Genomic DNA, 16,413 nt, shown 5'->3' with positions numbered 1-16,413 from the left:
AATTTGAAGAAAAACAAACATTGTCATCCCTTAAACAATTAGATCAAAGAAATATCGTTTTTCATAACAGTCAGACTAGGGCATCAGCGTTAAAGGGTTAAACATTCGAGTACTGTTGGGCGCCATTTCTGGTACATATTCACAGTAAATATGTAAAATTATATTCTAATTTCTAGACTGCGGATCTTTATGCAAATTCACATTTTTATTAATAGAATTAATAAATGTCTCAACCCCTAAATATAATAATTCGTATCTTACTTTAAGTATTTCTTATATTTTTGCATATTAAATGCATTCTGTAGTTTTTTGAGAATTAAAATTTTCCATAAATGCATAAACATCCGCAGTCTACTAATTTCATTTACGTAGTCTCATCCCCATCCCTTGTTACCTATATCATATCATATCAAATGCTTTGCTTTAACATACATATTTCACTAATTAAATGTTATATATGTAAGCGTCAATACATTCATCAATACATTTTTGACAACATCTTCGATGGTAACTCAACTTCTTATTTCTCTTCTTGGAGAAAACAATAGATACCTTTGAGATAAATTTCAAATTGAAATTGTTAACTTACCTGAGTTTGCCGGTACCTCGGTGGTGTTGGCAGTTCCGTTTTGCCCAGGACTCCTCGAACTCGAGGTTCTACCTAGAGGCTCCATGCGGATCACCTCGCTACTTTCACGCGTCGACGTTCCCCCTAGCATTTTCCGTTTCTATCCCTCCGCCTGCGTTTTTATTCCGTGGCCTCGTGGTCCTTTGAACAGGAGACGCGCGCTTCCTCTAATCCCTATTTTTCACAACCGAATGCGAATTACATTCTTCTGCGTTGATACTTCCGGGAGAACGGTACACTTCTCAGTCCCTTTTTCTCATTCGTATCGACCGCTCGACAAGTCCCTACACGGCGCGTAATTCCCATTCGACGGTTTGTCGAAACCTTCCATTATTTTACACGGCGCTTGTAACCGAACCGCGTCTAACGCGAATCGATCTTCCACCCTCGGCGCTATCTAATTCAATTTCAGATATTCTACGTCAGTGGTCCCCGGTCGCGATGCGTCCACGAATAAAGAAAGTTACAAATATATTTCGTTGAACGATTCGTATAAAAGTCACGGACGACGATAAAAAATGTCGCGTCAATCGATGTCGAAGCCAGTTTACTGTCTCGTAAACTGTGTCCGATTATTAAAAAAAGCTTAACAATACGTGTCGGTTATGTTTTAAACAAATATAGCACTTGGCACAGACGGGACGTTACGCGTGTCTTATTTTTGTAAACAGCTAACTACGGGTCCCTTTCTACTTCAGTCATCGACGATGCATTACTAATTCCTTTGTAATGTCGCAAAGTACTTTCTCGATGCACCGTCCGATATTCTACCTGGAACAGAATATCATCTCATGTAAATACAACATACTTCGTGGGTAATAGGGTATTTAAAAATATGGTAAACCGATGAAATCCCATTTAAAATTCCTTTTGTAATATTTACTGTCCGACGTTGCAAACAAATCAACAATTCTGGAGTAGTAATGTGCAATATCAAAGAGTATATTCTCTCCAACCAGTAATTGAATTTTTTTAACACCAAATTTGTGAACATTGGTTGCACTATATAGCAATAAAAATTTTGATGGGAGATTCTAGAGACCAAAATAAGACGAAAATCAAGAATGTCAATTTGTTGATCGAGGCTTCGTTAAACAGTTATTAACGTTTAAAGTTCCGCCTGTAGAACGGTAATCTGCAAACAGCTGCGCACGCGTGATAGTGGTTCTCAGGCGGAAATTTAAACGTTAATAACTTTTTAACGAAGCCTCGATCAACAAATTGGTATTCTTCATTTTCGTCTTATTTTGGCCCCTAGAATCTCCCATTAAAATTTCTCCCAAATAATATTTATGAATTCCGTAATTTAAGTATGAAATCTGAAACAGTAAATATCGTTTGAGTTGGACTTTGAATTGCAATAAACTAAAATATTCTAATGAAAAACTCTAATGTCAATCTAAAAAGAAAAAGAGTTTATGTAATAATAAGAATATACAAGCAAATACTAATTATATATTTACGAAGCAAATAAGTTTTTCTATTCGTCTCTATAATTGAATTTTCTGCTTGGTCTGAATACTTAATTTATTACAATATACCGTGACTTTTGTGTCCATGGTATCGACTGCAATGTATACCGTCTTTTATTTCAAAGTGGTAGCGCAACAACGTGCACACTATACAGGGTGACCCACTTAACTTGACAACCTTAAATATCTCTGTTGGTATTGACGGTACGAAGAAATGTCAAAGGATAAAACTGCTCGATTCGAAGGAGAAAATGTTTAGGAAAACGTTTCCTCCAACGTCACGCTTTTCCAAATCTCGAAGTCATCGATGTTTTTTTAAATGTAATTACATATTTTTATCAGTTTAGAGGAGTACAATAATATGCAACATGATCTTCAAATAATCTACTAAAATACCCACTATTGCTTTCGAAGGATATTTTTCGTAAGTATATTATTATTATTGCATAATGTATCGTGTTTTCATAGAGCATCGATTACAATACCGCAAAGATAAAAATACGTAATCTCGTTTGAAAGGATGTTCGCGTTGTAAACTTCATAAAAATGTTTTCTAAATCGTAATATCTGCTTCGAACTAAACATTTTTCTTTGACATTTCTTCGTATCGCCAACAACAATCGAGATATTTAAGGTTGTCACGTTAAGTGGGACACTCTGCATAAAACCCCATTGATTTTATTGGATTTTTAATTATTCCACATCATGCGCATAATAGGTCAGAGTGATTATACGCTGCGCGTTCTGAATATATTCCAGGACGTTATTTTTGTAACAACAGCAAACATATTAATTATAGGCAACTGCGTTTTCTCGCGATATGCACAGTGTCGAATGAAATAATAATACTGGTTGCTGTACTTAAATCTTAATTACTCGCCCCCCTTCTTATGCAAGCTCAACGTAATACGAAGTCTCCTATCAAATATTTTATTTAAAATTTATTAATACTATAGATAATACTCAGTTCTTCTTAGCCTTTCGTTTTTAAAGTAAAAAGTATACGCCTTCCTCTACAAAATCTCTGTTTACAATATTTCATCGTCAACGTCATCTATTGCAAGAAAAGTAAACGTTTACTGTACTTGAATAATTTTTATAAGCAAATAATAGTAAAATCCTTGCAGATTTAAAGACATAAAAAAATCAAAAGTTAAAATTGTGATGTTTTCGCGATCAGACACGCTTTTTAAAAAACTGTTTTGTGGTTTTTTGTGTTTGTATGTTTGTGTTTAAAAAATAAAAATGTAGTATAATTTTTAAATTTATCCATATAATGTTTCGTTCTACCGAAAATTTGAAAACATGTCGGCTACGCTTGCGTCTTGAATATCACTGTAAGTAGAAACAGCGAATAATGAACAGACACGCTGGCCAAATCGCGTTCAATCATTACAAGAATAAATATTGAACAACCTCTTGCTTAGATGCACCACTCATACTGGAGCAGACTGTATGTAATTATACACATGTGTGTGAATAGGTGAATGGATTTAACCACCTGCGCTGGCACTGATTCGCGGATACGCGCGATTAAACCGCGATTAAACATAGAAATCGAGGCAAAATCTTCGGCTAAGAATACTTCTTGTTTGCAATAAAAGTCTTTGTTATTAACTTTTCATAATACGATACACTTCTAAATAATGTAGAACGCGTAACAAGACGTTTATTGCATCGCGGTGTTTGTTTCTCTCACGAACTTTGCACCTTTCTTTAGTTTTCGTGGATGAAATACTTTCAGGAAAATGTCCCCCAAGACTCACAGTCTCTTTTCATTTTGAAATATGGATCGAAATACTGTTTATTAGGAACCAATTAAATTATTTCATTATTCGTGCTGCTTTATAAATTGCATTGAGTATGTAGAAAAGTGAGAAAATTGTTTAATAAATGCATGTATCTCTATGAATGCATCCCACTTTTGCAATAAATGATCATCGACGTTATTCCAGTGGAAGGTGTTAATAGATAAGAGATGATAGAGTCTAATATTGATACGTGCTGGATAACAAATGCTGCTTGATTTTGCGTAATGGATTAAAATCTTCTAAACCTATCTTTTCGATGCGATAAATTACGTTCTCGAAAATTTTCTATCCGCCATTATCTTCTCTGTGTAATTTTTCTCACCGGCAGTGATGCATAAGGTAAAAGCACCCAATATGAAAGCAAGCACTAAATAATAAAAGCGATACGTAAAAATAACTTCAACTCGGTATATATACGAATGAATCAATATTTCTTGGATACACTGTTTTCGGGTCCCGATTTTTCCTCCATCTTACCTACGTTTCTTCGATTACAATTAGAAAGTAGAGTTTACCAGTTTTAATCTATTCTGTATGAAGATTGAATAATTTTTTTCACTTTGAAACGAATTATGGAAATATGAAGCACATTTCGATCAGAAAAGATTTAAATTTTGCTAAACAATATTAACCTTTACCCATCTTACCTACGTTTCTTCGATTACAATTAAAAAATAGAATTTACCAGTTTTGACCTATTCTGTATGAAGGTTGAATAATTTTGTTCACTTTGAAACGAATTATGGAAATATGGAGCACATTTCGATCAGAAAAGATTTAAATTTTGCTAAACAATATTAACCATTACCTATCTTACCTACGTTTCTTCGATTACAATTAAAAAATAGAATTTACCAGTTTTGACCTATTCTGTATGAAGGTTGAATAATTTTGTTCACTTTGAAACGAATTATGGAAATATGGAGCACATTTCGATCAGAAAAGATTTAAATTTTGCTAGACAATATTAACCATTACCCATCTTATTTACGTTTCTTCGATTACAATTAAAAAGTAGAATTTACCAGTTTTAACCTATTCTGTATGAAGATTGAATAATTTTTTTCACTTTGAAACGAATTATGGAAATATGAAGCACATTTCGATTAGAAACGATTTAAGTTTTGCTAGACAATATTAGGTACCTTCACCCTATATCAAAATGCTTGCTACGGGACAGAGAAGCATCACTAACTATAAGTTTTATTGTATCCTGATTATCACAGAGTATTTTAATGGGCTAGGCTTTTAGCTACGACTAAAGTTCTCCTTCCAATTGCTCGAGCCATGGTTCCTTCCTGAATCACTGATACTGCTAGGGTCAATACACCTCAGTGATCGATAGAGCAACAGTTTGCTGTTTTCTGCTACTCCGCGACAATGAAGCACCCTGAAACAAAAGTACGTAGACCCTATAGGACCTTCTGCCTCCATTCTAGGTCCAATTCTCAAGCAACCAGTGACGTTCCTGCTGACATCTTTGCAGCTGTCGTTTGCCATTCGACTTCTTTGATATACGGTATAGCAAATACCTGATCCTGTTCCTTCAGCCAAATACAATAAACTTTCGACGATTCTTCGATGTCTTGCTACCTTCCTCAACGTAAATACAAATTACGCGTAAACACCGTGAAAAATTCTACATCTTCAAATAGGTAGACATTTGTAAAAAATTATTCTTCATCTAGAACTTCGAAACTGAATCTTTTATCCTATTGTGTCGCGTAGTGAGTCGTCTACGGACATGGATGTCGTATCCTTTTCTTCTCTCGTGCTGTGGCGTGTACATGGATCTAATTTCGAACGGTTCAGACCTATTTCTTTTAAGGCCAAGTATAAATTTATACTCCATTGTCTTCTTGCCTGCTGCAAGCAACGTACGTATGTGTTTAATCTGGACAGTGGTTAATCAGCGTTGCACGTGTATTTCCTGATCGATTTCTCCTTGGTGGAAACCCGTCGCCGTATTCATCCGGTCAATCCTTGAATCGTGCTCTGTCGCTAAAGCGATTAAATGCTCCAGAGAAGAGTAGCGGACAACAGGTGAAAATACCACGGTGTAATGTACTCTCATTGTTTACTCGTAGTAATGTACTCTCATTGTCACTGGTCTTTAATTAAGATTCTAGCTTCGTATTTTAATAATGCGCCATGGGCGTCTCTTCTTTACTTTTTTCCATGATCACGATCCATGTACTGTTTTTTGTTGATAACTTCTATCCTTTTTCGTCGTATTCTTTCATTCTTCGTACTCCAAACTTGCTATTTACAACTGGTTTATCACGATATAGGTAAGTTTTTTTTTTTTGAAATCGTGACACGCCTGGAAAGTATACAGTAGAACCTCCCTTATCAGATACTATGAATAATTATAAACGCAGACACTTTTTCTACTTTTTATCCCCGAGAATTCCAAGTTTTGCACGTAAGCAGCTTTTTTTCAACTGTCTGCTCAATATTAGAAAACAATAAGACTGAATATTTATAAACTTCGTTACTGTTCGTAGTTCATTAAATTTCGTGCTTTTGTCGAATTTATTTGGCAGGATAGTTTTACCAGAAGTATCTAAAATTATTTTGTTTTATTACAACATTTCCACCTTCAGTTTGTGTTTTAGAAAAACTGAATGTATTTGACTGCTGAAATTTTAGACGAAAATGGATATTTGCTGTTTACCAGTGTTGTCGAATGTATCTATCGTTGCAGTTTGTGGCATGTTAAAGTAATTGCATGAATTTCGTTATTAGTTACGAGATACGAACGAGTAATAATATCAATTGTGGGGACAATTAGTTACACCCACTGCGTCTTTCTGATGGATTCGATGATTGGCATTGAATAGTGGCTCTGGCGCCGCTTGTAAATACAATGTTACGTAAGGAAAAGCTATGCATGCAAGAGGTTACAAGAAAATGGTCTTTAATTTCCGGGCATACTCCATGATAAGCGTATTCAAACTCACCTGGGACTACGTAATATCCCGTGCTAGGCACTATAATGTGTTTTGTGTGTTTAGGATACGATTCCACGTTCGAATATTTTATAAACACACAAATATTGTTATTAACATAGGGTTAAGATTTCAGACTTATATTTTAACGAAGTCTGACTGTTATTAAAATAAAAATTACGAATAGAATATGTTTGGAAATAAGAAATTATTTACTCTGGTCTGAGATTTCGTGTAAAATCAGATATTCCTCCTATAACGCTGATCAACAAATTGTAAACAATTGTTTTCTTTACGATTAATCTAGCTTCTGATTTATTTATACAGAGTGTTCAGCCACCCCGGGGAAATGTTTTAATGGGAGATTCAGGAGGTCAAAATAAGACAAAAATCAAGAATACTAATTTGTTGATGGAGGCTTTGTTAAAAAGTTATTAACCTTTAAAGTTCTACTCGTAATGAATTTTTTTCTAGAAAGTGGGTAGGATTTCGGGGGTAGGCTTATTTATCAAAAATACTTGTAATCTACCCCTGTAACTAAATATAATTTTTTTAGCATGATTTGAAATTTTTTAATTTCGCCTAAAAATTTCAGTACCTACTCGAATTTTTTTCTCGAAAATGGGTAGGATTTCGAGAGTAGGCCTATTCACCAAAAATACTTGTAATTTACCCCTGTAACTAAATATAATTTTTTTAGTATGATTTGAAATTTTTTAATTTCGCCTACAAATTTCAGTACCTACTCGAATTTTTTTCTCGAAAATGAATAAGATTTCAAGGGTATATATATTGACCAAAAATGCTTGTAATTGGCCCCTGTAACTAAATATAATTTTTTTAGTATGATTTGAAATTTTTTAATTTCGCGTAAAAATTTCAGTACCTACTTGAATTTTTTTCTCGAAAATGGGTAGGAATTCAGGGGTATATGTATTCACCAAAAATGCTTGTAATTAACCCCCACAAGCAAAAACAATTTTTCCAAAATGATTTGAAATATTTTTTTATCAGGGTAACCAGACAGTTATGGTCAGACATTATATATTCAGTAATGAATTTTTCTATCGAAAATGAGTAGGATTTCAGGGGTATGTGTATTCACCAAAAGTGATTGTAACTGAGCCCCGCAACCGAAAATAATTTTTTCAGAATGATTTGAAATTTTTTAATAACTTTTTAATGGAGCCTCAGTCAAGAAATTGATATTCTTGATCCTCATTTTATTTTGTCCTCTAGAATCTCCCATTAAAATTTTTCCCAGGAATGGCCAAACACCCTGTATATACTAAGATAAGAAAGAACAAAAAATAAAATTATTTGATTATTGTTCGAGAAATATAATTCATTTAAAACACATTTTTTTCTAGTTTGTTACGTGAAGTTTTCATGATATTTTTATGCTTTGTGAATCCACAACAGATTATAAAATCATAAATTTACTAAAATAATAATCCTGAAAATACTAGGTTTGCATACGTTTAATTTCCAGCGATACTCTGCTTAAATTTCAGATCGCATAAAAAATCTCTCGAATATAAAATATAAAAGTTGACCGAGCCCTTTTCAAGTATTACAAAATTTTCACTTTTTTTCAGAAAAACCAGAGCCAACATTTTAATTTAACTTTCCATTTTCGTGATTAGAGTCGACTGGAATTTATTGCTTAAATGAAGAGTATTCCCCACTGACCAGTTATACATTTATAAATACACCAAAAAAGTAATCGTTTCACCGAACAGCTCCACCAATTATTTACGATTATCCTTACCACGTAATCTAAATATTAATTTCGATATCTCTCGACGAACATTTAACTGCAGAAATATATTAACTAAAAATATAATTTTCATAGGACAGTGTCGTATATATTTACGAGGGATAAGATCGTTGTTCGAATTCGATCGAATTTGGATGTCCGACAAATTTAACAGTTTTTCTACTTTCTACAATTTTCTACGCACGGTGAACGTCCAACGAAACTAAGGAGACGTTATCTCGCCCGGCGAGAACAAATTGTCGACCAAACGGGAAAGAATATGTAATATTTAGTAGGATTCTAGTTCTTCGGGCTACATAGGTAACACATTTGTCTGCGCGTGTGATACACGAACGGTACATCGTGATAGAACGTTGACCCTGCCCAGTCTCGCGGTCGAGAAATCCCTCCAAACGAACGAACGCAGTGAAATACAAAGTTTCATAACGAACACGGAGACGTAACGTCTAAAAATACGTTTCTTGGTTGCATACACAGGTACTCCTGACAGTGTAAATAATATATTTGCCGGATTATCGATGGGAGCGAGCGTAAAGCGTAATCGATAAGAATTTATAATTCGTAAGAAAATAGTCTACGGGTGATAGAGATACGGGGAGGTTCTCGCAGGGGTTGGGATGGTGTATTCAAAAACTGACCTTTTCCGGACCACAGAGTACGCGAACACTCGGCTAAACACGCCAGAATTAATTGCTTCATCGAGGATGAGATCCCAACGGTTGTGCTCGTGCACGAGATCCCGACGTTCTCCCACGCTCGTGGGTTGTTTTTACGATTTTGGCTCCGTGCGAAGGAGCGGTAGAAACGCGAGGTGCCGGCGCCTCGGCGAGCCTACTCAAACATCGTGTTGGATCGAGCGAGGCGTTGGAAACACGGCGTACCGTGTCTATTCTCGTTACTGCACGGCCCGCGACCGCGTAAAACTTTCCGCGATTCAAGTTGGAACGCTGGACTGTCGTTGCACGAAAAGGATCGCCGTCGTTCATGTGAGCAGCCGTACGGTGAGAATGGCACTGAGGGGAGTTTGAGAATCGAGCGTGGCTGAATTTCCGGACGCAGGGAGGCGCGGCGGTCAGGATCAGCCACAGGTTGCGCCCGCCTCGTTCACGCAGGCCGGGCATCTGGGCTGATCACGGAACGGGGAGGACACTCTCTCCGCCGAAGCGACAGAAAGAGAAATCGATTAACTTAACATCCAGAACCATACACGATCTTTCACGACATTCACGGCCGAACTACAGCGATTTCGATCGGGTTCCACGACGCCAAAACACGAGCAATCGCGGTAAACAACGAAATCGAACGGAATTTTCACGCGAACAATGTTTCGTTCGATGTTCGACCAATACGTACAACCCCTGGCAAAATCTTTTCGACCAAAATGTAATACGAAATTATTTTGATGATAATTTTGTGAAATGTATAGGCGTATTAGATTGGGGTTGAGATTTATTATTAGATGACTGGTGTTCCCCTATGATCTCTGACAAAATGTTTTCGACCAAACCGTAATACGAAATTATTTTGATAATTTTGTGAAATGCATAGGTGTATTAGATTGGGGTTGAGATTTATTATTAGATGACTGTGTTCCCCTATGATCTCTGACAAAATGTTTTCGACCAAACCGTAATACGAAATTATTTTGATAATTTTGTGAAATGCATAGGTGTATTAGATTGGGGTTGAGATTTATTATTAGATGACTGGTGTTCCTATTGATTTCTGACAAAATGTTTTCGACCAAACCGTAATACGAAATTATTTTTATGATAATTTTGTGAAATGCATAGATGTATTACTTTGTTATTTTTGATGGGAAAATATCGATAATGTTAAAAAAGGTTTCGACCGCGAGAGAAATAATAACAAGGTGTTTCACAAACCGCAATACGAAATTATTTTAATAATTTTATGAAACATATGAGTGTATTAGATGGGATTAATATTTATTATTAAGTAACTCTTTGTTAGTTTTTATGAGGAAATATCAATAAAGCTAAATCATAGTTAAATAAATAAACAAAAACTAAAGAAAAATTTACATTATTCTCAATGCATCTAATATATCCATACGTTTTATGTGGTACAATTTTACGTTTCAAAAACTAAAACATTTTAAAATTATTTCGTACTGTTGCGTTTAACCGAAAACTTTTTGCCAGGGGTTGTATTATTATGTACAGTGCTTTCACTCTCTATACAATATATCTTTCGTATTCGTTGAATTACTGATGAATTTTTTTGCACCTTGCTACGTCGATATACGTAGTTGAACAATATTATTTAACTATAGACTGTCATACATATAAAAATATAGCATTCCATTTGAAAAAACTGAATTGATTTTTAAATTTTCCACGGCACATCTTGTACAAAGCAAATATTTACACCGCATAACTGCTATTGTTAAAACACTCTTTCGTAACATCACTTAAAACATATTTCACTCTATTGAATTAAAACAAACACTCCGTATATTGTTTCGTACCCCCTTCGGAATACATTCACCATTTCGGACCAACGAAAATGCACCAGCCTAAATAAGGTCATCGTTAATGCGAATCTTGACCCGGAGTTTCCATGAAAATTATAATATTAGATTCGGTTTTAATACAATTTTCGAGTATAAAGAGGGCATGTATTCCCCTTTGAGCAATTTTAACCGTACAGTACATATGTATATTACTGTTAGACAGTATAATATATGTAGCCGTACGGGTTTTAAAAATCCCCTTATTTCTCAACGCCTCAAAACCGAGTAGAACATATTCTAGTATAGTAAAAAGAAACATTATCAAAATATTTTTATTATTTTTATTTTTATTTTGCCATTTTTTGCAAAGATATAAAAGTAACATTTAATTGAGAAATTCAGTAGACATATTACAATTATCTAAAAAAACAAACAAACAGAAACGTGATTCATAGAATCATATACATATGTCTGTTATTTTACTGATTTTTAGAAAAAGCACTTCAATGTAATTCTGCGCGGTTCCCGCATGCAGATCGATCCCAATAACGTCCTTTAATTCTTTAGTAATACTTGTTGCACTGGTATTGGCATTTATTTTTATTTGCCTCGAAATAAAATCCTATACACAGCAATACATTCTTCGTCATATTTGTTTAGCGATATACCGTATTGTGGAATGTGGCTTTGCAACAATGCCTCCAATCTCCCTGAGTGATTTTGTTTGTTTAAATAAATCGATAATAATTCGCCGCGCTTCAACAGTCATTGCCGATTGCAATTCGTATACACAAGCTCATTTTACAACTGATCTGATCTTTTTATTAGAAAATCCACCGGGGCATTCGACTGTTAATTTTCAGTATTCAAATGTACATCGATATACCATAAATATTTTTCATCCATTGACGTCAAAGTTTGATTCCAGGCCTAAAAAAAAAATCCTTAACACATTGACTGCCACGTCACCCATATATGAGTGACATGAATTTTCATCGATCAGCTAAAAAAATTATTTCTCAAGATTACATGTGAAAGGAAATAAATCTTGATAGGACACTTAAATTTTAACGAGGTTGTAAAAATAAGTTCTATAACAAATTGTGGATATGCTAGTTTCCAGTTATCCAAAAAAGAGTATCCTTTTCGTAGACAATTTTAGGGATTTGGTCTGGCAGTCAACGTGTTAAAACACTCTTGATTTAGCTCGCATTTTTGAAGATCTGAACCACTATGCGGTGACTTGGATGAGCCACGAGTCGCTATTGCACAGCGACCAAAAAGGGGACGTATGAGAATGTGTGGAGCGAGGGAGGGGGGATGAATTTCACACACTTTTTCTTCCCTTGTTCGAGATGAAGGTGAAGGGTCGAGTCGTCATTGCACAGCGACCTAATACGACCCTACACTTCACCATTGAGGGGAGATCGTCATCTCTACCCCCGGAATGGACTCGTGGTGAGCGCAACGTGCAGAGGGGGCACTGCGCGTAACTGTAAGCTGGTGATTCCCAAAGCCCCCCTACAACGCGCAGAGGTACTCGGCTCGTCGTATGGTTTTAGTCGATAACAGTCCAACGCTACCCTGTGCCACCTCCGGAGGGGTTCAAAAATTGTATTCCCTACAATCGATTCGATACTCGATTCGGCGTAAGACAATATCTGTCCAACTCATCTAACCGTGCATCACTAGCCTCCCTTATAACGTTCGTGACTCGAAATTTTACTTCAAAATTTATTTATCATTTACATATTTGTACATATATCCTACTTTTTAATTTATATGGCGCCGGGAAATTGTTCTACTACGGGAAGTTAAAATTAAGAGTAATATTTTTCAAACAGATTGTTTTATTAATATGTATTATTTCTCGTTAGTCGATTTAGTTGATAACATTTTGGGAACCTGAACTTCTTCATTCCTCCTTTAATTTTTATTTTGTAACGAGAACGTCGAGAAATCAGTATTGCACGCCTACACTTGCTCTATAGGCCTGAATCCTTTTAGAAATCCAAGGTCATACTGGATTTCGGATTGATCTATAAAGTCATCAGGGTTGATACATAGTTGGGCGTTCTGACGTGGTTTCCGATCCAAGTTTTCCTTTGCCTTCCATTGTTGAAGGCGGCGTCGATCGCGATCCTACCTGACTTTAATAAAAAAAAACGACTTCTCTTTATTCGCCGAAAAATTTCATATTTTAGCGCCTACCCGAATTTTTTTCTCGAAGGTGGGTAGGATTTCGGGGGTATGCGTATTCACCAAAAATGATTGCAATTGACCCCCACAACTAGAAATAATTTTTTTAAAACGATTTGAAATTTTTGAATTTCGTCAAAAAATTGCAGAAGCCACACGAATTTTTTTCTCAAAAGTGCGTGGGATTTTGGGGATATGTCTAATGACCAAAAATGATTGTAATTGACCCCCGCAACTAGAAATAATTTTTTTAAAACGATTTGAAAATTTTTAATTCCTCCAAAAAATTGCAGAAGCTACACGAATTTTTTTCTCAAAAGTGCGTGGGATTTCGGGGATATGTCTAATGACCAAAAATAATTGTAATTGGCCCCTGCAACTGAAAATAATTTTTCCGTGAATGATTTGAAATATTTTAATTTAATTTTTTATTAACTTTTTATCGAAGCCTCGATCGACAAATTGATATTCTTGATTTTCGTCTTACTTTGGTGTCTGGAATCTCCCATTTTAATTTGTGGCCGAACACCCTGTATACTTCTATGTGCTGCTTATAAACCTGTAGACAGAAAATATAAATTATGTATAAAATAATTAAAGAAATAAGCTATTCCTAACCGAAACCGTCAGCCGGATAATGGCTTGGCGACATCTTTACTTCGCCGATATCAGGCCATTACCGCGCATACCTTTCCTTCATCTTAGTTTCGCATATTACTTTTTAATTGAAGAATTTAATCTCGAAATATTGGGGCGAAAAAGCAACGGTATTAACGAGGCAAGACACGCGAAGGAACGAAGAAAGATCTTTGCCATCACAAAGTTTAATGTTCACAAAAAGTTGAAAAAAAAAACTTTATGCAAAAGTTCGAAGATGTCCAAACTCGTCATTTGCCCGTTTTTCGACGATTTATTTAACAATAAATCTTGCTTAAGAGACATGTTGATTCGATTTTAATTTTCTCGAATAACGATCGATCATATAGATACGTTATCTATAATTTGATAAAGTAGCCAAGTAAGATCACAGAACTCATTAGAGCATATGCGGTCTCTGTGAAAGTGTTGAATGTATTACTATAATCTAACAAGATGCACGTAAGTAATAAAAAAAACATGTGCTAAACTTTTTATGCAAATTTTCTGCTTTTTTTCATTTCGTGATGTAAATTTATGTCAGATGTCCTTTCATATCGGCGAGAACGAAGTTATTTTATTTGATGAATGGAATGTAGTTGATTGGCAAGGGATTGGATGGTCAATGGTTGGTATTATTCTTCTAACGTCTATATACGAAGGAATAAAGTCTTATCGGTAAGTGACATATCGTATTCGCAAAATTATTCACAAAATTATGTTCATAATGATCTATTTTCTCTTTCTTTATATTTTCAAGCGAACATCTTTACGTACACACTCCGTGTCTCTGGAGGAATAAAGAAGACAGATCGAGGACGTATGTATAATCATACTTCTCGGTATTGAAAATCAAAACAGTAAACGTCTGCAATTCACCTGTGCAAATTTCTATTGCAAACACAGTAACCTTTTGTTTTATTATATTCTTCTATACCAGACTTTAATTGTATACTCTATTCCAGACATTGAGTTAAGTTATTGGATTCACTCACCATCAATACCTCTAATTGCATTATCGAAAACAAAAAGCAAAAACGAAGATACGTTGTTTTATCATTTTTTATGTAAAATTTAATTTTCACATACTTCAAAATATTTAGAAATAATAATACGTTAGAAAAACAAAAGATCTGTAAGTAATCATCATTGTTCATGGAACAATTTTGTTCAAAATCTAATCAGGTTTTAAAATAAGAATATGCAACTTAAATATAAATTTATTAAAATCACATTAAAAATGTATATGTCTGTTTTAATAGTCAGAACATAATTAAGGGATCCTAACACGCGATTTTCGTTTTCTAAAACTATTCCTTAATTGCAATACCTTTTTTATAGAGAGGAAATTAATAAATCTTCAAACGCAATTTCATCTTATTTTTATGCATGCAATCATTGCTTAAGTTACTATCCACCTACATATAATTGTTTGTTACCACAATTCTAATAATCATATTAATATTAACAAATAAATTCTTATAAAAATGTGGCGAGAATGAATTTAAATCTAATAGATACGCCTGCTGTATCTTACAAAAGTAAGAGTGCATCGTAGCATATTTTGTTTCAGGGCATTACTATTTTCCAAGATACATCTTCTTCAAACAATTGTTCACGTCGTTCAAACGGTTATAGGATATTTTCTTATGTTAATTTTTATGACATACAATGTTTGGCTCTGCTTAGCAGTGGCACTTGGTGCAGCCCTTGGTTATTGGCTATTTGCTTGGGAAAAATCTACCGGCGATAATATCGAATGCTGTTTGTAAATTCTACGTTGTATTTAATTTATAAAATAAATTACAATTAAAGACAAATTAATATTAGATATATATTATTTACTATGTATTAAACGCGCTATAATCTACACGTTCGATAGAAATTATATTTCCTATAAATGCCTTCTTATTAAACGCAATTTTTGAAATGCTATTATTATTGCAGACAGCAATTTAATCAATTGTAAATAAACTTTATCTAATCAGATTTTCCTGTGCATTGTGTGTCATAAGCCAATGTTCGATCATCCTAAATATTATCATCCTAAAAGTGTTACATTATTGATTGTTCGTAAACTATTTTATTAAAAATTTCCTTGTGGCTTAGGACTTAGATTCATGACAAGATGTTTGTTTTTTAACAATTTAACGGAAATTTTAATAAAACCTCCGGTTCTACAATTTTTTCATGAAAGACAAGACACTGTTTTATCGATACATAATCGAAAGGCTGGGATAGGAGCAATTATTTTGCAAAACCAAACTCTTTGTTGCACATGCTTGAAAGACTGACCGACTTCGAAACTAAATATGCTCAATTAGAAAAAGAAATGTTAACCATAACATTACAAGATTTATTGTAAGATACGAATCAAATATTCTGTTATGCTTTGCAGACGCATTATCAAGAGCTAATGATAATGATAAGAAATTTCAAGTTGTAGAAACTAATTTGTCA

The 16,413-nt window shown here is 34.5% G+C and overlaps 2 protein-coding genes across 4 annotated transcripts in view; one reads left to right on the top strand and one right to left on the bottom strand.

Moving 5' to 3' along the window:
- LOC122401936 (glutamyl aminopeptidase-like) overlaps positions 1-9,630 on the bottom strand; it is a 28,670-nt gene extending 19,040 nt beyond the window's left edge. Inside the window, exons 1-2 of one of the 2 annotated variants that reach the window (XM_043404391.1) lie at positions 9,281-9,630; positions 590-1,399 (exon numbers count right to left, since the gene is read on the bottom strand). In XM_043404391.1, coding sequence (XP_043260326.1) covers positions 590-719 — 130 coding nt within the window. In that variant the 5' untranslated portion in view covers positions 720-1,399; positions 9,281-9,630. Of the gene's footprint in view, positions 1-589; positions 1,400-9,280 lie in introns of those variants that run through there. The other variant, XM_043404400.1, reaches the window with a different exon arrangement.
- Positions 9,631-14,077: 4,447 nt separating this feature from the next.
- Positions 14,078-15,762, top strand: LOC122402116 (high affinity copper uptake protein 1-like). 2 transcript variants are annotated; one of them, XM_043404664.1, is made up of 4 exons: positions 14,078-14,415; positions 14,498-14,631; positions 14,714-14,773; positions 15,527-15,762. In XM_043404664.1, exons 1-4 carry the CDS (start codon positions 14,410-14,412, stop codon positions 15,723-15,725), a joined length of 399 nt encoding a protein of 132 aa, XP_043260599.1. In that variant the 5' UTR covers positions 14,078-14,409; the 3' UTR covers positions 15,726-15,762. The 2 variants fall into 2 exon arrangements, with proteins under 2 accessions (XP_043260599.1, XP_043260609.1); XM_043404674.1 differs by lacking the exon at positions 14,714-14,773.
- Positions 15,763-16,413: the final 651 nt, after the last annotated feature.

The sequence above is a fragment of the Colletes gigas genome, unplaced genomic scaffold (genome assembly GCF_013123115.1).
Source record: "Colletes gigas isolate AHSC1104 unplaced genomic scaffold, ASM1312311v1 Colletes_gigas_Sc00002, whole genome shotgun sequence".
Taxonomy (NCBI): Eukaryota; Metazoa; Arthropoda; class Insecta; order Hymenoptera; family Colletidae; genus Colletes; species Colletes gigas.
The sequence above is the reverse complement of the archived record's forward strand: the minus strand, read 5'-3'. Positions and strand labels throughout refer to the sequence as shown.